Genomic DNA, 24,919 nt, shown 5'->3' on the forward strand with positions numbered 1-24,919 from the left:
TTAACTGATCTAACACAATCTATCCGAAATCTATCCGAATTACCCTACTCACTTCTCGAGTAAAAGGGGAGTAATATCATTAGGTCAAGTCCGAATTAAGCTCATCACTCTTGTATATGATTAACACAATCTAATTTTAATAATATTTTAAAGTATATTATTAACAAATTAAGTTATAATTTTTTAGACTAGTACGTACTTGAATTGTCAATTGTGTTATGAGTCTAATAATCGAGATGGTCTTAATAAAAATCAAACTTGTGACCATCCAAATATGAAAAGCTTCATCCACTTAGTTACCGCTTTCAGGACTATTTAATTTAATTTTATTTTTTGAATATATATTGATGCAGATTGAATTTAAGTCAAAATTTAATTAATTAACTAAATAAATAATAAAAATGACAAATATTCGTCCACATAAATAATAGTAATTTTTAATAATATATTATATTATGCATTGTAAGTTAAATTTTAACATTTGTATATTATATTTAACCTTTAAAAATTAAATAATCTTTGCAAGCTTCTTTAATATGTGATATATACTTGATACACACATAGAGACACAAACAGTGGTGACAAGTATGATGTCATGATGCCTACTAACCCATTGAGTTATCGTGATTTACATCCTCCCACATACTCTGTCGAGTCAGAGTGTTGGGCCCTTGGAATTCAGCCTGGGATAAGTATGATGTCATGATGAAGAAATGGAAATACAATGGTTGCAAAAACTGTACAAGGAACGTGCCAAGTGTGTTGTCCGCTAGGGTCAAATGCTGGTGCCGGTCTCCGGACACGTGGGAGAGAGCCTCCGGTCCTTCCTTCAATTATCTCTCTATCACAATTAACAGCCTCGTATCCACCTTGGAATCCTTTGACTTCCACTCTCCAGCAAAGCTGCTGCATGTGTTTCAGTCATGAGGAAATTAAACTCACACTTACTATTCGAGGATATGTATTGAATAAACTCTGCTTTGTAATCTTAACCAGTAAAAAATCAAAAAGAGATAAATCAGTCTAAGTTTTTCATAATTGATCGACTCATACCAAGAATGCTGCATGTGTTTCTCTTCCAAAATGCATATTAATCATTTTCCAACGGTGCACCTCTTCCACAACTTTGTTTTGTAATAAGATTTTAATTTTCCAAAATGCATATTAATTATTTCAAGGTTTTCTTTTATTCATAAATTCCAACCATTTTTATTTTTAATAAAGTTTAATTAATTTATTTATAGAGACATTAAGTCGCGATGAGGATGTAAATTAAACATTCTATTTACGAGTAGCAAATATGTAAGGTTATGACACATCACAAACTTGAAATGATATATAATGAGCTATTTGGTAAAGAGTTCTACTATATAGACTCCTAAAATTTACTCCATTATTTATACTCCCTGAGGTGGCAAATCAAGATTGGTTATTTTCATCATGTGCGTCCACTGAAAAGTATCTACATCAAAAGCATATGAGAGGGAGTACAAGTTGAGAGTTTAAGATGGGAGTACACCAAGTACTTTCCTTTGGTACCAAATTATATCATGGACCTATCACCTATGTACTTAAAGAAATAATATTATATGTACATAAAAAATTAATTAAGATACATAAAAAATAATACTATAAATTAGTAAAAATGGTACCAATTGATCAATTATCACTTAAATATATTATTTTTTTATTTTATTTTGTATAAATAAAATAAATATATAAAAATCTCTTTAAAAATATCTTGTGTTGAGATATTTTAAATGAAAACTATATATATATATATATATATATATATATATATATATATATATATATATATATATATATATTCTTTTTTTTTTTCAATATATCATATCGTTTAATATTTTGTGATGAACTTGCAATAGTGATTTTTGTACTTAAAATAATGATTTTATGTACATGTGAATTTATTAATATTAAAAAAAAAACAAATCAATATTAGTGTCATTAAAAATATCTTAATTATAATTTTTTATGATATACTTTTTATACAATAATTTTATTTGTAAAAAAAATGAAAAAGAGAAATAAGTTTAAAGAGAAAAACGATAGGAATCACAGGATGACTTGGTGCATGTAGTAATATGCACCTTAGTCCATGATATAATGATTGATTGATTGTAAATTATACTATTTAGCCATGTTCAAACTATAAGAATGCAATTATCTTAAAATTTATGAGATAATATTGTCACCCTTAAAGAGATCTTAACATATATGAGGAAACTTGCGATCCGACTAAAAAAATGTAGAAAAATATTTATTTATTTACAAAAAGTTTTATTTATGTTAAATTATATTTTATTTTCTTGTAACCAGGACTATGTGGTCTAATGGTATCCGGGGTGGACTTCCAAGTGGAAGGTTGTGATTTCGAGCCTCAGTGGAGGCGTTATTGGCTCTTTGTGTTTCAGTAGGTTGAGAAAGTATATGAACAGATACTACAATGTAATAGAGGTAGTAGCATTCAAAAAAAAAAAAAATTTTATTTTCTTGTAAAACTTCAGTGATATTTCTTTGTGATATAAACGTGAAATTTAAATTGAGATTAAAAGATGTGCTGCTATAGAGATTTCATGCCTTACGCCGTTGATTGTGTAAGTAGGTGACTATATGGCCTTTAATTACTAAAAAAATTGGCAGGTGATAGACATATATGGTGCCTAACACATTTATTTTATGCCACTATATTCTTTATTTTAAAAAAACAATAATTTGATGGTTATTCCCTCGCAGCCATTTTATTTTTATTTTTTTTTCTGCAAAAAAAGAAAAAAGACACCGGTTTGATTAAGACAGTTTCTTGTGTGGAAATTCTTCAAATCTCATTAAGATTTTTTCACATGACTTCTATGGTATGCTTTATTTAAAGGCACTCTTTGATGTCTCTTTGCTAATAATAATAGCTAATAATATGCTAGAAACCCCTATAATTATCATTTCTTGAAGTGTAGGGGTGTTTAGTAAATAGTTGTTAGTTGATAGCTGTTAGATGATTGGGTTAGTTTTTGACTAGTTGATAGCATTAGCTTATTGTAGAAAAGTGTTTGGTAAATTAGCTGTTAGCTTATAGTTGATTACACACAAAATGACTTTCTCAAAAAACTTATTGAAAAAGCTACATTGAGCAGTTTTTTTGAATTTTAACATTTTGGAACAATAAGTTGTTATAAAAAGCTAATTAATCAAACACTCATATTGATTGTTTAACCAAGTCAAACAACTAATACTGGTCAAATAAGCCAAAATTCACTTATAAATTAATTATGTTACCAAACAAAATCGTTATCTTTTCGTGGGATATTAGATTCCTTATTAACTCAGGATTGAATTTCATGAAAATAAATAGTTTTAAAAAAAAATTCAAGACCAATAGGGAGGGGTAATTATAGCCGTGGGAAACATTTTCTTAATAATAATAATAACAATAAATAAGTGATCTATTAATTTTGCTCAAATGATCAATATTGTTGAATTGGTTAGTTAATTTCATTAGGTGGAGGGGTCAAATTGACAAATTTAGCAAAAATTACAGGATCACATTTGTTGACTTAGGAATTGAAGGATCACATTTCTAAATAAGAAATAATCAAGGGACTAACAAAATGCTGTTATCTCTAATAATTTTTAAAAAATAATATTGTAATTTTGAGGTGGAAAATGCTGTTTATTAATCTATCTAGCTTCTTGAGTAGCCCAAAATTATATTCTCCCCTCCAACAAGGACCATCACCCTTCTCTCTCTCTCTCAAAGTCTTTCTAAACTATTCAAGCTAAGTAACCTAAAGGATCAATGACTAAAATGTGTAGTCAAAATCATGTATTTCTCAAAATGTGTTTGACTTTTTTTTTTTGACAAAAATATGAAAAATTATACTGCCACTTGCGTTTTAGGTGTGCCCAGCTGTCAACGTCAACTTTTTTTTTTTTTTTTTTTCCAAATTTTCTTAAAACGCAAGACTTACATGCTGTTTAGGTATCGTATACCTAAAACGCATTTCTCAAATGCGTTTTAGGTATATCTATGCTATACAATACCATACTGCAAAACGCATCTGCCAGATGCGTTTTACGTATAATACGTAAAACGCAATTGCCAGATGGATTTATGGTTTTTGTACGTCACCGGCCTCGTATACCACAAAACACAGTTCACCGGCGTCGCAATCTTGTGCTTCGCCGCAAGTTTCAGCGAATCCAACACCCTTACCACTTCAATTCATCCATGTTCCGGCCGGTTTATGTTTCAGCGAATTGCGTCACCCTCTTGCCGCAAGTTTCAGGGAACTCCAAGTTGGGGTGATTCTTGATTCAGATTCATTGATAGGAAGAATAGGGAGAAGTTTCCTCTCAATTGCACGTTCTGATTTCTACTCAGTTCATTCCAACTACTCAACCAGGCTGGTTCTCCATTTTAGAGACTCAAAGGACCAAACTCTCACCGCCGCATCTTCTGGTACCAGTTGTTTCCGTGTCTCCTTGTTCTGCAAACTGTCTAAATCTTCTATGCATGTTTATATGAATATACTTGTGAATTAAAACTCTTGTAAATCCCATGATCCACTTGTATCTGAAATGATTGATTCTGATTAAATAGCTTATCTGTATGTTCCAAAAGATGCAGTCTATGCAGATACTCCTATCTGTTTCATTTTTATAAGTATTTATTTATTGTATATATATTAGGTTAGTGACCACTATCATCATGGGTTTTTTTATTTTTTTTTGGGCATATGAAAACAGGTCTGGAGTTGCTGAAAGATGCAAAGGTTGATGCAATAATTGGACCTCAAAAATCAGCACAAGGTAACTTTGTGACGGATCTTGGAGGCATAGCAAAAGTGCCAGTAATCTCTTTCTCAGCAACCAGTCCTTCCCTTCGCCCTGGCTCCCCTTACTTTGTTCAAACTGGCCTAAGCGATGATGCGAGGTGGGTGCAATTGCAGCCATAGTGGAATCCTTCAAGTGGAGACAGGTTGTTCTTATATTTGAGGACTCTGAGTTTGGCTATGGCATTATTCCTTATTCGTACGCCACCGGCCTCCGGCGACCGTATACCACAAAACGCAGTTCACCGGCGTTGCAATCTTGTGCTTCGCCGCAAGTTTCAGCAAATCCAACACCCTTATCACTTCATGAATTAAGCAAGGGCATTAAAACATAATTCAGTGTAGTTAATCTTCAATATTTAGGATTGACGTACAAAAACCATAAACGCATCTGGCAATTGCGTTTTACGTATTATATGTAAAACGCAACTGGCAGATGCGTTTTGCAGCATGGTATTGTATAGCATAGGTATACCTAAAACGCATGTAAGTCTTGCGTTTTAAGAAAATTTGGAAAAAAAAAAAAGTTGACGTTGACAGCTGGGACACACCTAAAACGCGAGTGGCAGTATAGTTTTTCATATTTTTATCAAAAAAAAAAAAAGTCAAACACATTTTGAAAAATACATAATTTTGACTACACATTTTAGTCATTGATCATAACCTAAAACAACCAAGCACTTCCCATCTCCCTAAAAAGCAATAAAAAAGCTATCCCAAAACCCACTACCCCCTACGAAAAGAAAATAAGATCTTGTTCATATTCACTTACCAATTCAACTCTCACTTAGCTTCAAGAACCTCGGATCCATCTCCATGAATCTCTACTATCAACTGGTTTTTGCTGTTTTTCCCAATCTCTGAGGAAAACATCACCGATCCCAATCCCCCTTTATCTTCTCTTTGGTTCAAGATCCAAGAAAGCTTCAAAATTCATTCCTTTCTCAGCAGAAAGAGAGTTCAGATTCCCTTTTTTGATTTTCGAGTCTGCCTAGAGAGAGATCAGTACAACGTTGTTGTTGGTTTTTCTCCATGTCTGATAACCCATTCTATTACCATAATCACATGGGAAGTGGAAGGATCAACACATTCCCTTTCTTCGGCGATGATCACGCCGACCACAACCCTTCTTCTATCTACGCTTCCTCCGATCATCACCCGCCGTCTGCTCCGACACAGAATCTCCTTCACCAAGAATTCCTTCCTTCTCCGTTCATGAGTTTCACCGAGAGCTTACAAGGCTCCATGGATTACCACTCTCACTCCAACGCTTTTGGGATGTCTTGCTCTTCGTCCGAGGTTGTCTGCACTCCGGCGGATCATCATCATCAGCAGCAGGAGGAATCTTCTAGAAAGAGTAGTGCTTCTGCGGGAGAGGCGGCGGCAGGAAGCAGCGCGGAGAATATTCCTTTTGTGGCGGATGATGAAATAATTACGGAGCAGACCTGGAGCGAACCCGGCACCGAGTGGACTACGCACGCGGCCGGACAAAACATGGAGGGTCTACCTCCCCGAGGTCCTCAACTACTACCACGGGGTCCTCGGCTACTATCACGGGGTCCCCTGTTACTGTGCACACGGAGTGACGAACCACCCCGGGGTCGGCCAACATGGGCTCAGTACCCCGGGGTCGGCCTACGTAGGCTCGGTCACCACAGGGTCGGCCGGCGCACCCCGGGTCGGCCTACGCGGGGTCGGCTCGGCCGGGACGGGGTCCCCGCGTTGTCCGAGTCGTGCGGTGGCAGTTGCGACTCCTCCCGCGTACCCCGGGCCACGCTTTGAACTCGGTCCTGAGCTAGGACGCGGTCAAAGCGCCAGATCCAACCATCCCCCGGTTTAGGGGGAGCGGTCAGAGGTTTGTAGCATATAAAAACCCCTCCCCTTGTCCTAACGAGACACTTGATTCCTATCTCATACGTTCTTACAACATTTGTACTGTTATTACACTTCCCGAACCTCTGTAACAGCATTTTATGTCCAATTAATACAATATTTACCGCTTTATTATTCGTTCATCATATTCAAACATATATTCGGGTTGTATAATCCGGACCCCCGGGTTCATATAATCCATCATTGGTCATCAAGTCCGGAACGTATGATGTTCAATCCGGACTTGATGGCCAATGATGGATTATATGAACCCGGGAGTCCGGATTATACAACCCGAATATATGTTTGAATATGATGAACGAATAATAAAGCGGTAAATATTGTATTAATTGGACATAAAATGCTGTTACAGAGGTTCGGGAAGTGTAATAACAGTACAAATGTTGTAAGAACGTATGAGATAGGAATCAAGTGTCCCTTGTTAGGACAAAGGGAGGGATTTTTATATGCTACAAACCTCTAACCGCTCCCCCTAAATCGGGGGATGGTTGGATCTGGCGCTTTGACCGCGTCCTAGCTCAGAACCGGGTCTAAAGCGTGGCCCGGGGTACGCGGGAGGAGTCGCAACTGCCACCGCACTACTCGGACTACGAGGGGATCCCATCCCGGCCGAGCCGACCCCAAAGGATGGCCGACCCCGCGTAGGTCGACCCGGGGTGCGCCGGCCGACCCCGTGGTGGCCGAGCCTACGTAGGCCGACCCCGAGGTGCCGAGCCCATGTTGGCCGACCCCGGGGTGGTTCGTCACTCCGTGTGCACAGTAGCCGAGGACCCCATGATAGTAGCCGGGGACCCCGTGATAGTAGCCGAGGACCCCGTGATAGTAGTTGAGGACCCCGGAGAGGTAGACCCCTCCATGGTCTGTCCGGCCGCGTGCGTAGTCCACTCGGTGCCAGGTGTGATCCGCTCCATATTTCTTCACTCCAGGTCCGCTCCGTAATTATTCTATCACCAACCAAGCTGGTTTCCACCAATTCTCTTTAATAAAGAATGTGTGTACATTGCAGGTCAATCTTGTTGAGTGGCTAAAAACGATGGTTGGTAACCGGAGAGCTGAGGAAGTCGTGGATCCTAACCTCGAAGTTAAGCCCAGTACTCGTTCTTTGAAACATGCACTCCTGGTGGCGCTTAGATGTGTTGACCCTGACTCAGAAAAACGGCCTAAAATGAGTCAAGTTGCTCAAATACTGGAAGCAGATGAGTTCCCTTATCGTGAGGTGCACATGCATTACATTGGTCCATTTATAGACTCAAATTTAAGCTTTTTCACTTTCCTTGTTAATACTACGGGTAAATACCAGCGCCCTCCCACTAGGGTGGCACTTTTTAGTTCTCAACTTTCAAATCAACAACTCTTTGGTATTTACTCTTAATGAACACAAATCCAAAAGGTTACACCTACCCTAAATGGGGGTAGAGACTTTAAGCTGTTAAAAGTAATTATTTGAAGAATGCACCAAATTATTTGAAGTTCTTGTGAAAATTTCAGGATCGCAGAAACAGAAGCCGAACAGCTAGCATTGAAATCGAATCTACAAAGGACAGTAGCAGCTCCCAATCAGTTGACGTGGAAAGTGGGGTAGGAAAATCAGATACATCTCTGATAATTCATGGATAGGACAACGGATGGGCGCATGCTTGTGATCTGGCAACTATTTGGCTGACAGTAAGATTCATATTTTGTTTATGTTTGACTGAAGTGATGGTAGCCAACTTTACGATTCAATCATGGCACTGGCAGATTGGCAGGTAGCTGCCCGAATAGCGCAGATTGGGAAAGATTGGTTCTTTGATTGTACAAATGTGTTTTGAGGATTGTCTTTTGTGATTTTGAGTAGATTACTTGTATACGGTTTTCCTGTTCTCCGAAACATGTTTTGCAGATGGAGGCATTGTTTGTATATCCTGCAAATTATGGCTGTTCATTCATCATCATTGTTGTTACTGTTATATACGGAGTATAATTTATGGTATCATGGTCCTTAGAGATCTAATAGTTATGGGATAACCATAACTAAGTTTGTCATAGGGTTCCAAGTTTGATTTTTCATGAGAGTTGTTTATTGGCTTTCTTTATTAGAGTCTATTAGTTATGAATAACTTAAGAATATTTACCATTGCCAACTAGGATCATAATGGGGATTTTACCAAATCATACTTTTAAATAGCGGTTGATGTTTTATGTGTGCGTAAATGAAAATAGATTGTGGGGCTCCACCATAGTTATATTATGGACCAAGGTGTACGTTGTTACATGCACCCAAATATATCTTTATTTTTTTTTTATACATTCTTTTTTCAAAAGTATAAAAAATATCTAATTGAGATCTTTCAATACCACTCATATTAATATATATATATATATATATATATATATATATATATATATATATATTTATAGGTACAAACAAGTATATTTAGATAAATATGAAACATTAAGTTACATAGGGAGCAAGAAGAAAGAACCTTATATTCCACCAATTACTTAAGAGGGAGATTGTTATAGTGCTCATAGTATTCTCTTTTCTCCTCTACATCTTTGGCATACCTTTGTGTCTACATGTATGATGCAAAAATAAGTACGGAGTTCATCGGTGGAATATATCCAAAAGATTGCAAAGTAAATAGATCAAACTTGTTCATCCACTTTTGAAGGTGGCACCACAGTTCTTAACGCATCATGCAACACATTTGCAATTTGATATATCTTAGACATCTCTTCTCTGCAATAGAAAGTAAGAAATTTTTTAAATAAATAAAAAAAAACTAGGAAAATTATATTAGAATGAGAGACAAAGCTGCAAAAGAAATTCTGAGCAAGCCTTACGATTTTTTTGTTTGTTGGACATCTCTGATATTTTTCTCATCGAAGTTCTGGTAAAATTTTTGAATTTCTCTGGGATCAGTTTTTGCAAGCACATGTTTTGTCTCTTCTTCGTCCAAAAAGGTGTTACATCTGATGTTGCAACATTGCAATGTTCCGATTCCTTTGTCCTCGTTAAATAAATTTTATTGTCAGTCGTGAAATGTATACAAGAGTCACAAGTTACCCTTTTCAAAAAGCACTCTTATTAGTTCTAGGCCTCTCCAATTAATCTACACTGATGTATGGGGTACTTCCGAAAAATCGATTGATGGGTTTGCTTATTATGTAATTTTTGTCGATCATTATATCAGGTTATATCTCTTAAAATGCAAGTCCAATGTGTTTGACGTATTTCCCCAGTTCAAAAGGTTAGTAGAAAAGTCCTTCAATCGGTCAATTATCTCTGTTTATTCTGATAATGGAGGAGAGTTTGTTAAATTAATACCGATGTTTAACACTCATGGTATTTCACATTTTACTACTTCCCCTCATACTCCCGAGCACAATGGCATGGCTGAACGATGACACAGGCATGTGGTCGAAACTGGAGTGTCACTTCTTCATGCTGCCTCTATGGCGTCTTCATATTGGTCTTATGCCTTTCAAACAGTAGCCTATCTCATTAATCGGCCCCGACACCAGTTTCAGGTAATAAATCTCCCTATCATGTTTTGTTTAACCAGTTACCAAATTATGATAAGCTACAATCCTTTGGCTGTTTGTGTTTCCCCTGGTTACGTCCCTATAATACAAAAAACTAGAACCAAGGTCGCGCCCGTGTATTTTTTTGGAATATTCAAACGCACAATCAACTTATAAATGCCTCGATTATGTCTCGAATCGGGTATATCTATCAAGACATGTACGCTTTGTTTCTCATGTGTTTCCTGCCAGGGAGTTATAGGTTAACTCAGATATGACTGCTGGGGTTCAATCTCCTGCCTTGCCACAAATTCTACTCAAGTTGCTGGTATCCTCTCTTGAGCTGATGTCTTTAGAATCGCCCTCTTCTTCCTCACCACCCGCGTCAGTTTTGCCGCTGTTCGCGTCAGTTTCGCCAGGACTTCCGACGCCGCAAACTGCCTTGACGTCTGGGCAGTCCGGCGAACTCAGTGTGACCGCTGGTCAGCATTCCTCTCCGGCTTCGTCACAGCCCCCGTCTCCTCCGAGCTATTCGTCCCCTCCTGTTACTACCAACGTTCACCCGCACGATGAACCCTCGACTTCCCGTCCACTCGCCACCTCTGAAGTTTCTCAACCAGTATCCTCCTTTGAATCTCTTCAACCGCAAGCTGGTTTGCGCCGGTCTACCAGGTCTCGTCGCCCTAATCCCAGGAACTCTGATTACGTTGTCAACTTCACCACAGCCCAACCCTTGCCTCCGACCTTAGAACCCTCTACCGTAGCTCAGGCCCTCAAAGACGCTAGGAGGAGGAAAGCCATGGACGAGGAGTTCGAAGCTTTGCACCGCAATAATACGTGGTCGCTTGTCCCGCGTGGTGATGGTGTTCCAATTGGCTGTAAATGGGTTTATCGGGTGAAACACAAATAAGATGGCTCAGTTGATCGTTACAAGGCACGCCTTGTGGCCAAAGGGTTCTTACAGACAGCTGGGCGCGATTTCTTCGAAACATATAGCCCGGTTATGAAACCGGTCACTATCCGATTGGTCTTGACCATTGCATTAAGTAACCGCTGGAGTTTGCGCCAATTGGATATCAATAACGCTTTCCTGCATGGCACACTGCATGAGAAAGTATATATGGAGCAGCTGCCCAGATATGTTGATCCCTTATACCCTAACCATGTTTGCAAGTTAACTAAAGCTCTGTATGGCCTTAAACAGCCTCCCAAAGCCTGGTACCAGGAGCTCTAGTTGTTTTTGCAGCGTTGTGGGTTCACTAAGTCCCAAGCAGATGCTTCACTGTTCATTTATTCATCTCATTGTGTGATTGTTTATTTCTTAGTCTACGTAGATGACATTTTGTTAACAGGCAATAATGTCACATGGCTTGATCGTTTTGTGGAAACTCTATCAGCGCAGTTTGCTCTGAAGGATCTCGATACACTCCACCATTTATTGGGTGTCGAGGTCATCTCCACTGGTGATGGTGTGTTCCTGTCACAAAGCCAGTATATAACTGATATACTCACACAGTTCAAAATGGATGGTGCAAAGGATGTTTCAACACCACTAGCTGTTTCAGAAAAGTTAGTACCTCTGTAGTCACCTGATCCTGCGACGGATGCTACGCAATTTCGCCGCTTGCTAGGTCTCATGCAGTACCTAGTGATTACCCGGCCAGATGTGACGTTTACGGTCAATCGACTCTCACAGTTCATGCATGCGCCTTCGGAGCTACATTGGCAAGCTGCTAAACGTCTGCTTCGCTATCTCAAAGGGATTATTTGTCACGACATACTCCTTCGCGTTGGACAAGCTTTGAGGTTGCGTGTATATACCGACTCCGATTGGGGCGGATGCAACACTGCTGGACGCTCGACTACGGCGTACTTGGTGTATCTAGGCGACAACCTTATTTCTTGGAAGTCATCGCGGTAGAAGTCTATTTCTCGTTCGTCAACAGAAACTGAGTACTGGGCATTGGCTAATGCAGCTGCTGAGGTCTTCTAGATTAAAAATTTGCTCCAGGAGGTCAAGCTGAGTTTAGTACAGACCCTGGTTCTACTTTGTGATAACCTCAATGCCACCTACGTCTGTAAAAATCCAGTGTTTCACTCACGTATGAAACACTTGGCTTTGGACTACTTTTTTTGTACGGGATCAAGTTACTAGTGGTGCGCTAGTTGTTCAACATATTCCATCCTCCGCTCAGTTAGCCGATCTCCTCACCAATCCCCTGGGACGTCACCTTTTCCTTCATTTTCGGTGCAAGATTGGAGTTTCGACGGATCCTCAATCTTGCGGGGGCGTGTTAAGGATACAAGTGGTTGACTCAGTCTATCTTAGTTCTAATTATACTCCTGTACAATAGCTTTATTAGACTAGTAGTTGTAACTCCCTGCTATCTACTCTCACTTGTGTACTATTTATAACTAGCTGTTTTACATCAATAAACATATTGTTCATTCCCTCACATGGTATCATGAGCCACAATCTCCTAAGAGAATTATACAATGAAATTTATAGAGAAATGCGACATGTTGGAGGAACAACATCTATTTCAGCGAGAACATGTAAGAAGTCAGACAACGTGGAGAAAGAAAATGTCATCATGGATGAGTGGTCTTCATGCACAATTTGAGCCACATATTCTAACAAGTATGCTTACAATCCAACTACAAATTACCTCAGAAAGTTCCATTATCACAGGTTTAACTCCAACAGTAGGGAGAATGTTATTGTGCTCAAAGTATTCTCTTTTATCCTCTACATCTTTGGCATACCTTTGTGTCTACAAGTATGATGCAAAAATAAGTACGGAGTTCACCAAACTCATAGGTGGAATATATCCAAAAGATTGCAAAGTAAATAGATCAAACCTGTTCATCCACTTTTGTAGGTGGCACCACTGTTCTTAGCACATCATACAACACACTTGCAATTTGATATATCTTAGACATCTCTTCCCTGCAATAGAAAGTAAGGAATTTTTTAAATAAATAAAAAAATCTAGGAAATTTGATTAGAATGAGAGACAAAGCTGCAAAAGAAATTTAGAGCAAGCCTCACGGTTTCTTTGTTTGTTGGATATCTCGGATATTTTTCTCATAGAAGTTCTGGTAAAATTTTTGAATTTCTCTGGGATCAGTTTTTGCAAGGACAGGTTTTGTCTCTTCTTCTTCCTACAAAAATAAATTGTCAACATTGACAGCTCGGGCTTACTAGATAGGTATTAGATATTCAGATATCAGATATGTATCCAGCATTCAAATCAGTGAACCATAGACACAATGAGGAATTTAATTATGTTGATAAATCACATTTCAAGAAGATTTACAGTAGATTGAATTGGGATGACATGCAATGACTGACAAGTTCCACCAAGGCTTTCAAACACACAAGAGAGTAAGGCCCTCTACTTATAGTATCATCCCACTAGTCTGAGTGACACTTGCCAATGTTTATTTTTATTATTGGTGTACAAACATGATGTATACTTTAACCACAGATAGTGTACATTATTGAATAATGAATATACATTTTAATTTATAAATACTAAAACTTTAGAAGCTTAGCACCTATTGGATTCAACTATCTAACACAGATAAGCCTTTTGCTATTCACAGAGGGCCAGATGGTCTCTTGAGGTCCCAATTTGCACTCATCACATAATGATTTTGGTAATCTAGGAAGATTTAGTAAATTTGAGACAACATAATCAGGTGTTGCTATTAAATTAGTTAAGAAATTTAAAATATATGGAATTTGTAGAGCAGAAAATGGAAAATATATACAAATAAAGAACATAATAGATGCATAAAGAGACAAACATAAAATTGAACATAATGGGTATACCCTTTCAAGTCTCTGTAGCAGGTAAGTCTTGAACTGACGAACACCACGTCTGCTTGATGTTGGATCCATCCTATGAGCCATCTCATATGCATGAAATCGGCCTTTTTCCGAAATAAAAATTCAGTTAAAGAAAAAAATATATCTATAACATTAGAAAAAAAAAAAAAACCACTCCATCCACCTAAACTCACTTATGAAGAAGTGAAAGTGGCACATTATTTAATTTTTTGTCAACAAACAAGTTAAACTAAAATTTTATTTATTTTTTCTTATATATGCATCAACAATCCAAAATAATCTCATCGCGATAAATTCTCATTTAATTGATTTTCAAATTTTATATCAAATACCATGTCTTTCAAAGTGCCAACAGGGCAAATGCAAATTCTTCTAGCATAGTTCAAGAAAAAGGTAGTTAAGACAAATAAGAAATGGTGTTTTGGGAAAAGCAAAACTTGTGACTAATTACAAGTCAAAAACTTTCAGTTTCTCTTTTATCCAATTGCCAAAATTGGGAATTAGCTAAATTTTGCAATGAAAATTTAAATTTTGATGTAGATTACAAAAAGTTAAAAAGTTTGATTTAAAATTACAAGCCACTTTAAAGACTTGAGCATTTGCAGTTATTAGAAATATAATCACAAGCTTTACTTGCATACATAGAGACTAAAGGATAACGGTTGATTTGAGAATTGAAATACAAAAAGAAATGATACTTACATAAATAAGCAACTCTTCTATTTTCTTTCTCAGTTTCGTGGGCCACACGGAGGATGGGAGCAATGGAAGCCAAGGAGGAAGGGACGAGCTCACTGTCAGGGGTGTTCTCATCTTCCCCGGCGGTTGGGTCTATCTGTTAAAGATATAAGTGGTTGACTCAGTCTATCTCTGTTCTAATTATACTCCGGTAGAATAGCTTTATTAGACAAGTAGTTGTAACTCCCTGCTATTTACTCTCACTTGTGTACTATTTATAGTTAGCTGTTTTACATCAAATAAACATATTGTTCATTCCCTCACATGGTATCAAGAGCCACAATCTCCTAAGAGAATTATACAATAAAATTTAGAGAGAAATGCGGCATGTTGGAGGAGCAACATCTATTTCGGCGAGAACATGTAAGAAGTCAGACAACGTGAAAAAAGAAAATGTCTTCATGGATGAGTGGTCTTCAAGCACATTTTGAGCCACATATTCTAACAAGTATGCTTACAATCCACCTACAAATGACCTCACATATTCTAACAAGTATGCTTACAATCCACCTACAAATTACCTCAGAAAGTTCCATTATCAGAGGTTTAACTCCAAGAGTAGGGAGAATTTTATTGTGCTCATAGTATTCTGTTTTCTCCTCTACATCTTTGGCATACCTTTGTGTCTACAAGTATGATGCAAAAATAAGTACGGAGTTCACCTAACTTATAGGTGGAATATATCCAAAAGATTGCAAAGTAAATAGATCAAACCTGTTCATCCACTTTTGAAGGTAGCACCACTGTTCTTAGCGCATCATACAACACACTTGCAATTTGATATATCTTAGCCATCTCTTCTCTGCAATAGAAAGTAAGGAATTTTTTTTTTTTAAAAAAAAAAAACTAGGAAATTAGATTAGAATGAGAGACAAAGCTGCAGAAGAAATTCTGAGCAAGCCTCACGGTTCTTTTGTTTGTTGGCCATCTCTGATATTTTTCTCATAGAAGTTCTGGTAAAATCTTTGAATTTCTCTGGGATCAGTTTTTGCAAGCATAGGTTTTGTTTCTTCTTCTTCCTACAAAAATAATTTGTCAACATGGTTAGCTTAGGCTTACTAGATAGGTATTAGATATTCAGATATAAGATAGGTATCCATCATTCAAATCAGTGGACCACAGACACAATAAAGAATTTAATTATTGCTGATAAACCACAATCCAAGAAGATTTACAGTAGATTGATTTGGGATGACAGGCAATGACTGACAAGTTCCGCCAAGGCTTTCAAACACACAAGAGAGTAAGGCCCTCTACTTATAGTATCATCCCACATGTCTGAGTGACACGTGCCAATGTTTATTTTATTATTGGTGTACAAACATGATATATACTTTAACCACAGATTGTGTACATTATTGAATAATGAATATACATTGTGTTTTATAAATACTCAAACTTCAGCAGCTTAGAACCTATTGGATTCTACTATCTAACGCAGATAACGCCTATTGCTATTCATAGAGTAACAATATGTGAGGGCCAGATGGTCTCTCGAGATCCCAATTTGCACTCACCACATAATGATTTTGGTAATCTAGGATGATTTAGTAATTTTGAGACAACATAATTACATTTTGCCATAAAATTAGTTATGAAATTTAAAATATATGGAATTTGTAGAGCAGAAAGTGGAAAATATATACAAATAAAGAACATAATAGATGCATAAAGAGACAAACATAAAATTGAACATAATGGGTATACCCTTTCAAGTCTCTGTAGCAGGTAAGTCTTGAACTGACGAACACCACGTCTGCTTGATGTTGGATCCATCCTATGAGCCATCTCATATGCATGAAATCGGCCTTTTCAGAAATAAAAATTCAGTTAAAGAAGAAAAGAATATCCATAACATTAAAAAAAAAAAAAACCACTCCATCCACCTAAACTCACTTATGAAGAAGTGAAAGTGACATATTATTTAAATTATTGTCAACAAACAAGTTAAACTAATATTTTATTTAATTTTTCTTATGCATCAACAATCCAAATTAATCTCATCACGGTACATTCTCATTTAATTGATTTCCAAATTTTACATCAAATACCATGTCTTTCAAAGTGCCAACAGGGCAAATGCAAATTCTTCTGGCATAGTTCAAGAAAAAGGTAGTTAAGACAAATAAGAAATGGTGTTTTGGGAAAAGCAAAACTTGTGACTAATTTCAATTTAAGTCAAAAACTTTCAGTTTCTCATTTATCCAATTGCCAAACTTGGGAATTGGCTAAATTTTTCAATGAAAATTCAAATTTTGATGTAGATTACAAAAAGTTAAAAAGTTTGACCCAAAATTACAAGCCACTTTAAAGACTTGAGCATTTGCAGTTATTAGATATATAATCACAAGCTTTACTTGCATACACAGAGACTAAAAGATAACTGTTGATTTGAGCAATTGAAATACAAAAAGAAATGATACTTACATAAATAAGCAACTCTTCTATTTTCTATCTCGATTTCGTTGGCCACATGGAGGATGGGAGCAATGGAAGCCAAGGAGGAAGGGACGAGCTCACTGTCAAGGGTGTTCTCGTCTTCGCTGGTGGTGGGGTCTACCTGTTAAGGATATAAGTGGTTGAGTAAGTTTATCTCTGTTCTAATTATACTCCTGTAGAATAGCTTTATTAGACTAGTAGTTGTAACTCCCTGCTATCTACTCTCACTTGTGTACTATTTGTAGTTAGCTGTTTTACATCAATAAACATATTGTTCATTCCCTCACATGGTATCAAGAGCCACAATCTCCTAAGAAAATTATACAATGAAATTTAGAGAGAAATGCGGCATGTTGGAGGGGACATCTATTTCGGCAAGAACATGTATGAAGTTAGGCAACGTGGAGAAAGAAAATGTCTTCATGGATGAGTGGTCTTCATGCACAATTTGAGCCACATATTCTAACAAGTATGCATACAATCCAACTACAAATTACCTCAGAAAGTTCCATTATCACAGGTTTAACTCCAACAGTATGTAGAATGTTATTGTGCTCATAGTATTCTCTTTTCTCCTCTACATCTTTGGCATACCTTTGTGTCTACAATTATGATGCAAAAATAAGTACGGAGTTCACCAAACTCATAGGTGGAATATATCCAAAAGATTTCAAAGTAAATAGATCAAACCTGTTCATCCACTTTCGAAGGTGGAACCACTGTTCTTAGCACATCATACAACACACTTGCAATTTGATATATCTTAGACATCTCTTCTCTGCAATAGAAAGTAAGGAATTTTTTAAATAAATAAAAAAACTAGGAAATTAGATTATAATGAGAGACAAAGCTGCAAAAGAAATTATGAGAAAGCCTCACGGTTTCCTTGTTTGTTGGCCATCTCTAATATTTTTCTCATAGAAGTTCTGGTAAAATTTTTGAATTTCTCTGGGATCAGTTTTTGCAATCACAGGTTTTGTCTCTTCTTCTTCCTACAAAAATAAATTGTAAACATGGTTAGCTCGGGCTAGATAAGTATTAGATATTCAGATATCAGATATGTATCCTGCATTCAAATCAGTGGACCACAGACACAATAAGGAATTTAAGTATGCTGATAAACCACAATTCAAGAAGATTTACAGTTGATTGATTTGGGATGACAAGCAATGACTGACAAGTTCCGCCAAGGCTTTCAAACACACAAGAGAGCAAGGCCCTCTACTTATAGTATTATCCCATTAGTCTGAGTGACACTTCCCAATGTTTATTTTTATTATTGGTGTACAAACATGATATATCATTTAACCGTAGATTGTGTACATTATTAAATAATGAATATACATTGTAGTTTATAAATACTCAAACTTAAGCAGCTTAGAACCTATTGGATTTTATTATCTAACGCAGATAAGACCTTTTGCTATTCACAGAGTAACAATTAGTGAGGGCCAGATGGTATCTTGAGATCCCAATTTGCACTCATCACATAATGATTGTGTTGGAGATAATGAACCACAATCGATTTAATATCCGTAAAATAATATTTATATATATACACACGAAATATATATATAATATTATTGGATATATATATCCGAAATATATATATATATACACACAAATATATATAAAACGGACCCAATGGTTATATATACATGTATATCTACAATTAAGATATACCAATATATATCAACCAAAAAGAAAATATAATCCTTAGATTATAATTCCAATTTAACAAGAAAGAGCGGATTTTTGCTTAAAAGCATAATCCAAACCAAGAAAGAAGGAGAAGAAAGAAAGAAATGTATGAGTTAGGCAAAGAAACCTTATTTGCCACCTCCCAAAAGTGCTAGGAGCGTTGTGGCCTAGGTTTCCCAGGATAAAACGTACAACGGTTCGACGTTTGAGCACCCAAACGAACGAACCCGGCAAACTAGAGCACGGGCAAAACACAGTAGCAAGAAAGGTGTAGGAGCAGAGTTTTGGAGCTGGGAAAAACAGAATTTTCTGTGTTGTGTGTGTTGTTCTCCCGTGTAGAAATACTGCTGCTACCCTCCTTCTTATATAGGGACGTAGGACATCAAATAGCATTTAACTAGGCCATTAACACAAGCCTTGTAACATCTGAAACAGCTGGTCTTTAGTGCAGATTTAATTCAAAAATCAAATACAGAAATTAATTCTGTAACGGATGAATTAAATCTCCAACTGTCCAGAGACGTATCTGGTAGACTGAAGTTTCAACCTCGCGCTGCGCACGGGAGCAACTCTCGAGTTGCTCTCGGCCAGGTGAGCATGATAGCAACTCTCGTGTTGCTCTCGGCTAGGTGAGCACGAGAGCAACTCTCGTGTTACTCTCGGCCACCTAGCTGTCAAGTGGCTTAGAGTTGGGAAAACTCGGCTGGGTGAGCACGAGAGCAACTCTCGTGTTGCTCTCGGCCACCTAGCTGTCAAGTGGCTTAGAGTTGGGAAAACTGATACCGAAAGTTGGCATAACTTATGCCCGCAAGGCCAACCAATTTTCGGACGACATTCGTGCCCGCAGGTGCCGGCGCACACGAGCTCGGGCTTGAATCAAGCCTTTTGATCTCGTTTCTAGTTGGAATTTGATCGGAAGTGGACCCCACTGATAATTGTACCACAAAATAGCCACTTAACATGTCATTTTATGCCATTTTAATGCTATTTTTCCAACAGATTGTGGTAATCTAGGATGATTTAGTAATTTTGAGACAACATAATCAGATTTAGCCATTAAATTAGTTAAGAAATTTAAAATATATGGAATTTGTAGAGCAGAAAATGGAAAATATATACAAATAAAGAACATAATAGATGTATAAAGAGACAAACATAAAATTTAACATAATGGGTATACCCTTTCAAGTCTATGTAGCAGGTAAGTCTTGAACTTACGAACACCACGTCCGCTTGATGTTGGATCCATCCTATGAGCCATCTCATATGCATGAAATCGGCCTTTTCATAAATAAAAATTCTGTTAAAGAAGAAAAGAATATCCATAAAATTTAAAAAAAAAAAAAAAAAAAAAAAACCACTCCATCCACCTAAACTCACTTGTGAAGAAGTGAAAGTGACACATTATTTAAATTATTGTTAACAAACAAGTTAAACTATTATTTTATTTATTTTTTCTTATTCATCAACTATCCAAATTAATCTCATCACGGTAAATTCTCATTTAATTGCTCTCCAAATTTTTTTATCAAATACCATGTCTTTCAAAGTGCCAACAGGGCAAATTCAAATTCTTCTAGCATAGTTCAAGAAAAAGGTAGTTAAGACAAATAAGAAATGGTATTTTGGGAAAGCAAAACATGTGACTAATTACAATTCAAGTCAAAAACTTTCAGTTTCTCTTTTATCCCATTGCCAAACTTGGTAATTGGCTAAATTTTGCAATGAAAATTCAAATTTTGATGCAGATTATAAAAAGTTAAAAAGTTTGATCTAAAATTACAAGCCACTTGAAAGACTTGAGCCTTTGCAGGTATTACACATAATCACCAGTTTTACTAGCATACACAGAGAGTAAAGGATAACGGTTGATTTGAGAAATTGAAATACAAAAAGAAATGATACTTACATAAATAAGCAACTCTTCTATTTTCTTTCTCGATTTCGTTGGCCACACGGAGGATGGGAGCAATGGAAGCCAAGGAGGAAGGGATGAGCTCATTATCAAGTGTGTTCCCATCTTCGCCGGCGGCGGGGTCTACCTGTTAAGGATATAAGTGGTTGACTCCGTATATCTTTGTTCTAATTATACTCCTCTGTAGAATAGCTTTATTAGACTAGAATTATTCATTTTTTCCCCTTTCTTTTTCGCCACCTTTGTGACACAGATGGCTTCCCAATCCAATCTGCTGCAATCAGCAATGATGTTATCCAGCGAAATGCTCCGTCCGACTTCCCTATTAAACTTACCCCACTAATTTCCCTATTTGGAAATGCCAAGTCCAGGCGACATTAATTGGCTTCAATCTCTTTGGCTACATCGACCGGTTCTGTTTAAGAATCAGCCAAATTTGGCGGTGCTGAACAGTCCACCCCAAATCATGCACACTTGACTTGGTTTCATCAAGACCAGATCATCACTAATGCTCTACTGGGGAGTTGCTCTGACACAATTCAGCCTCTTATCTCTTCCGCACCAACAGCGTATGATGCCTGGCAACGGCTCGTTGGTAGTTATGTTAGTGCCTCTCGAGGACGGATCATTTCCTTCAAGGCTAAGCTCACCAAAAACCCGAAAGGTGATCGGTCGGTTGCCGCTTTCCTGACTGATATGCAGTCTATAGCCGATGATCTCGCATTGGCTCAGTGCCCAATTTTGGATGAAGACATAGTTGTTTATGTTTTAACGCAGCTAGGAGACGAGTACAGCTCCATCGTTTCTGCTGTTCGTGTCCGTGACACGCCCATCTCTTTGGGTGAATTAGTCGATATTCTCATGGATCATGAACGTCATTTGATGGAAGCCGATGATGTTCGTCAGTCCCTGTTGGCTACTGCCAATACCGCTGAACGCAGCTCTTGGGATTCATTGAATTCTCATCAATTTACAACCAACCGGAGGTTTTACACCAACAATAATGCTAACCGGAAAACTCAAACGCAAAATGGCAACAATCGAACCAATGTTGTGTGCCGATTCTGTAACTTTGCTGGCCATGAAACCCGTGTCTGCCATAAGTTAGCCCAGTTCTTAAAGGATCATAATGTTTTTTCCATGCAGGCAACTCTGTCCACTTCGTCTCCTACAACCAATTCAACCATAGGTACGACTTCACCGTGGTTATTTGACAGTGGGGTGTTTCATCATACCACCCCGAACATGGCTCCTCTTCAGACCTTCTCTGAGTACAAGGGTCCCGATGAAATACGCCTGGGTGACGGTAATTCACTAAAAATCTCTCATGTTGGCCAGTCTGCTATTCCCACTCCCTCTTCTGTTCTCACTCTCCAAAATGTCCTGCGTGTCCCGCAATTGAATAATAATTTATTATCTGGGTCTCAGTTGTGCAAAACTAATCACGTGTCGGTCGAATTTTTTACTCCTATTTTGTCGTGGAGGATCTACGAACGGGGATGTCACTTCTACGGGGGGCGACCATTAATGGTGTCTACTATGGACCCCACTCGAGTCAGCCTACAATAAATTCCACAGAATTGTTGCAGTGGCACCATCGTCTTGGCCATCCGTCCAGTAAGGTGTTACATCTGGTGTTGCAACACTGCAATGTTCCCATTCCACTGTCCTTGTTAAATAAATTTTACTGTCATTCGTACAATGTATACAAGAGTTACAAGTTACCCTTCTCAAAAAGCACTGTTGTTAGTTCTAGGCCTCTCCAATCAATCTACATTGATGTATGGGGTACTTCCGAAAAATTGATTGATGGGTTTGCTTATTATGTAATTTTTGTCGATCATTTTTCTCGATATATCTGGTTATATCCCTTAAAACGCAAGTCTGATGTGTTTGACGTATTTCCCCAGTTCAAAAGGTTAGTAGAAAAGTTCTTCAATCTGTCAATTATCTCTGTTTATTCTGATAATGGAGGGGAGTTTGTTAAATTAATACCGATGTTTAACATTCTTGGTATTTCACATTTTACTACTCCCCCTCATACTTCCGAACATAATGGCATGGCTGAACGACGACACAGGCATGTGGTCGAAACTGGTATGTCCATTCTTCATGCTGCCTCTGTGTCGTCTTCATATTGGTCTTATGTCTTTCAAACAGTAGCCTATCTCATTAATCAGCTCCTGACACCAGTTTTAGGTTATAAATCTCCCTATCATGTTTTGTTTAACCAGTTACCAAATTATGATAAGCTACAACCCTTTGGTTGTTTGTGTTTCCCCTGGTTACGTCCCTATAATACAAAAAAAAAAAAACCTACAACCAAGGTCGCGCCCGTGTATTTTTCTGGGATATCCAACTACACAATCAACTTATAAATGCCTCGATTATGTATCGAATCGGGTATATTTATCAAGACATGTACGCTTTGTTTCTCATGTGTTTCCTGCCAGGGAGTTACAGATTAAGTCAGATATGACTTCTGGGGTTCAATCTCCTCACTTGCCACAAATTCTATTCAAGTCACCGGTATCCTCTCTTGAGTCGATGTCTTTAGAATCGCCCTCTTCTTCCTCACCACCCGCCTCAGTTTTGCCGCCGTCCGCTTCAGTTTCGCCAGGACTTTCGACGCCGCAACCTGCCTCGACGTCTGGGCAGTCCGGCGAACTCAGTGTGGCCGTCGGTCAACATTCCTCTCCGGCTTTGTCACAGCCACCGTCTCCTCCAAGTCATTCGTCCCCTCCTGTTACTACCAACGTTCACCCGCACGATGAACCCTCGACTTCTCGTCCACTCGCCACCTATGAAGTTTCTCAACCAGTGTCTTCCTCTGAATCTCTTCAACAGCAAGCTGGTTTGCGCCGGTCTACCAGGTCTCATCGCCCTAATCCCAGGTACTCTGATTAATTTGTCAACTTCACCACATCCCAACCCTTTCCCCCGACCTTAGAACCCGCTACCGTCGCTCAGGCCCTCAAAGACGCTAGGTGGAGGAAAGCCAAGGACAAGGAGTTCGAAGCTTTGCACCACAACAATACGTGGCCGCTTGTCTCACGTGGTGATGGTGTTCAAATTGGCTGTAAATGGGTTTACCGGGTGAAGCGCAAATCAGATGGCCCAGTTGATCGTTACAAGGCACGACTTGTGGCCAAAGGGTTCTTACTTATAACTGGGCGGGATTACTTCGAAACATATAGCCCGATTATGAAACCGATCACTATCCAGTTGGTCTTGACCATTGCATTAAGTAACCACTGGAGTTTGCGCGAATTGGATATCAATAACGTTTTCCTGCATGACACACTGCATGAGAAAGTATATATGGAGCAGCCGCCCAGATACGTTGATCCCTTATACCCTAATCATGTTTGCATGTTAACTAAAGCTATGTATGGCCTTAAACAGACTCCTATAGCCTGGTACCAGGAACTCTCGTTGTTTTTGCAGCGTTGTGGGTTCACTAAGTCCCAAGCAGATGTTTCATTGTTCATTTATTCATCTCATGGTGTGATTGTTTATTTCTTAGTCTACGTAAATGACATTTTGATAACAGGCAATAATGTCACATGGCTTAATCGTTTTATGGAAACTCTATCAGCCCAGTTTGCTCTGAAGGATCTCGGTACGCTCCACCATTTCTTGGGTGTCGAGGTCATCTCCACTGGGGATGGTATGTTCCTGTCACAAAGCCAGTATATAACTGACATACTCATGCAATTCAAAATGGATGGTGCAAAGGGTGTTTCAACACCAAGTTAGTACCTCTGCAGTCACCTTATCCTGCGACAGATGCTATGCAATTTCGCCGTTTGCTAGGTCTCATGCAGTACCTTGTGACCACTCGGATAGATGTGGTGTTTGCGGTCAATCGACTGTCATAGTTCATGCATGCGCTTTCGGAGCTACATTGGCAAGCTGCTAAACGTCTGCTTCGCTATCTCAAAGGGACTGTTTGTCACGGCCTACTCCTTCGCGTTGGACAAGCTTTGAGGTTGTGTGTATATACCGACTCCGATTTGG

The 24,919-nt window shown here is 38.2% G+C and overlaps 4 protein-coding genes across 4 annotated transcripts in view; 3 read left to right on the top strand and 1 right to left on the bottom strand.

Annotated features, from left to right (window-relative positions):
• The window catches only part of LOC109187711 (probable receptor-like protein kinase At2g42960), a 33,785-nt gene extending 25,029 nt beyond the window's left edge, over positions 1-8,756 (top strand). Inside the window, exon 8 of the mRNA XM_019337986.1 lies at positions 8,484-8,756. The gene's annotated coding sequence lies outside the window, so the exon portion shown is untranslated. The remainder of the gene's footprint in view (positions 1-8,483) is intronic.
• Positions 1-24,919, bottom strand: part of LOC109187709 (putative callose synthase 6) — a 76,660-nt gene that overhangs the window by 50,828 nt on the left and 913 nt on the right. Inside the window, exons 2-16 of the mRNA XM_019337983.1 lie at positions 20,894-21,026; positions 20,165-20,265; positions 18,163-18,275; positions 17,974-18,061; positions 17,781-17,885; positions 17,272-17,404; positions 16,552-16,652; positions 15,751-15,863; positions 15,559-15,646; positions 15,366-15,470; positions 14,809-14,941; positions 14,089-14,189; positions 13,303-13,415; positions 13,113-13,200; positions 12,920-13,024 (exon numbers count right to left, since the gene is read on the bottom strand). Coding sequence (XP_019193528.1) covers positions 12,920-13,024; positions 13,113-13,200; positions 13,303-13,415; positions 14,089-14,189; positions 14,809-14,941; positions 15,366-15,470; positions 15,559-15,646; positions 15,751-15,863; positions 16,552-16,652; positions 17,272-17,404; positions 17,781-17,885; positions 17,974-18,061; positions 18,163-18,275; positions 20,165-20,265; positions 20,894-21,026 — 1,620 coding nt within the window. The remainder of the gene's footprint in view (positions 1-12,919; positions 13,025-13,112; positions 13,201-13,302; positions 13,416-14,088; positions 14,190-14,808; positions 14,942-15,365; positions 15,471-15,558; positions 15,647-15,750; positions 15,864-16,551; positions 16,653-17,271; positions 17,405-17,780; positions 17,886-17,973; positions 18,062-18,162; positions 18,276-20,164; positions 20,266-20,893; positions 21,027-24,919) is intronic.
• Positions 5,769-24,919, top strand: part of LOC109187717 (probable WRKY transcription factor 71) — a 50,952-nt gene continuing 31,801 nt past the window's right edge. Inside the window, exon 1 of the mRNA XM_019338011.1 lies at positions 5,769-6,186. Coding sequence (XP_019193556.1) covers positions 5,883-6,186 — 304 coding nt within the window. The 5' untranslated portion in view covers positions 5,769-5,882. The remainder of the gene's footprint in view (positions 6,187-24,919) is intronic.
• LOC109187719 (probable receptor-like protein kinase At2g42960) lies at positions 7,740-8,715 on the top strand. Its single transcript, XM_019338013.1, has 2 exons — positions 7,740-7,959; positions 8,232-8,715. The coding sequence occupies exons 1-2, from the start codon at positions 7,777-7,779 to the stop codon at positions 8,358-8,360; spliced, it is 312 nt and encodes a 103-aa protein (XP_019193558.1). The 5' UTR covers positions 7,740-7,776; the 3' UTR covers positions 8,361-8,715.

Source organism: Ipomoea nil, unplaced genomic scaffold (genome assembly GCF_001879475.1).
Source record: "Ipomoea nil cultivar Tokyo-kokei standard unplaced genomic scaffold, Asagao_1.1 scaffold1421, whole genome shotgun sequence".
Taxonomy (NCBI): domain Eukaryota; kingdom Viridiplantae; phylum Streptophyta; class Magnoliopsida; order Solanales; family Convolvulaceae; genus Ipomoea; species Ipomoea nil.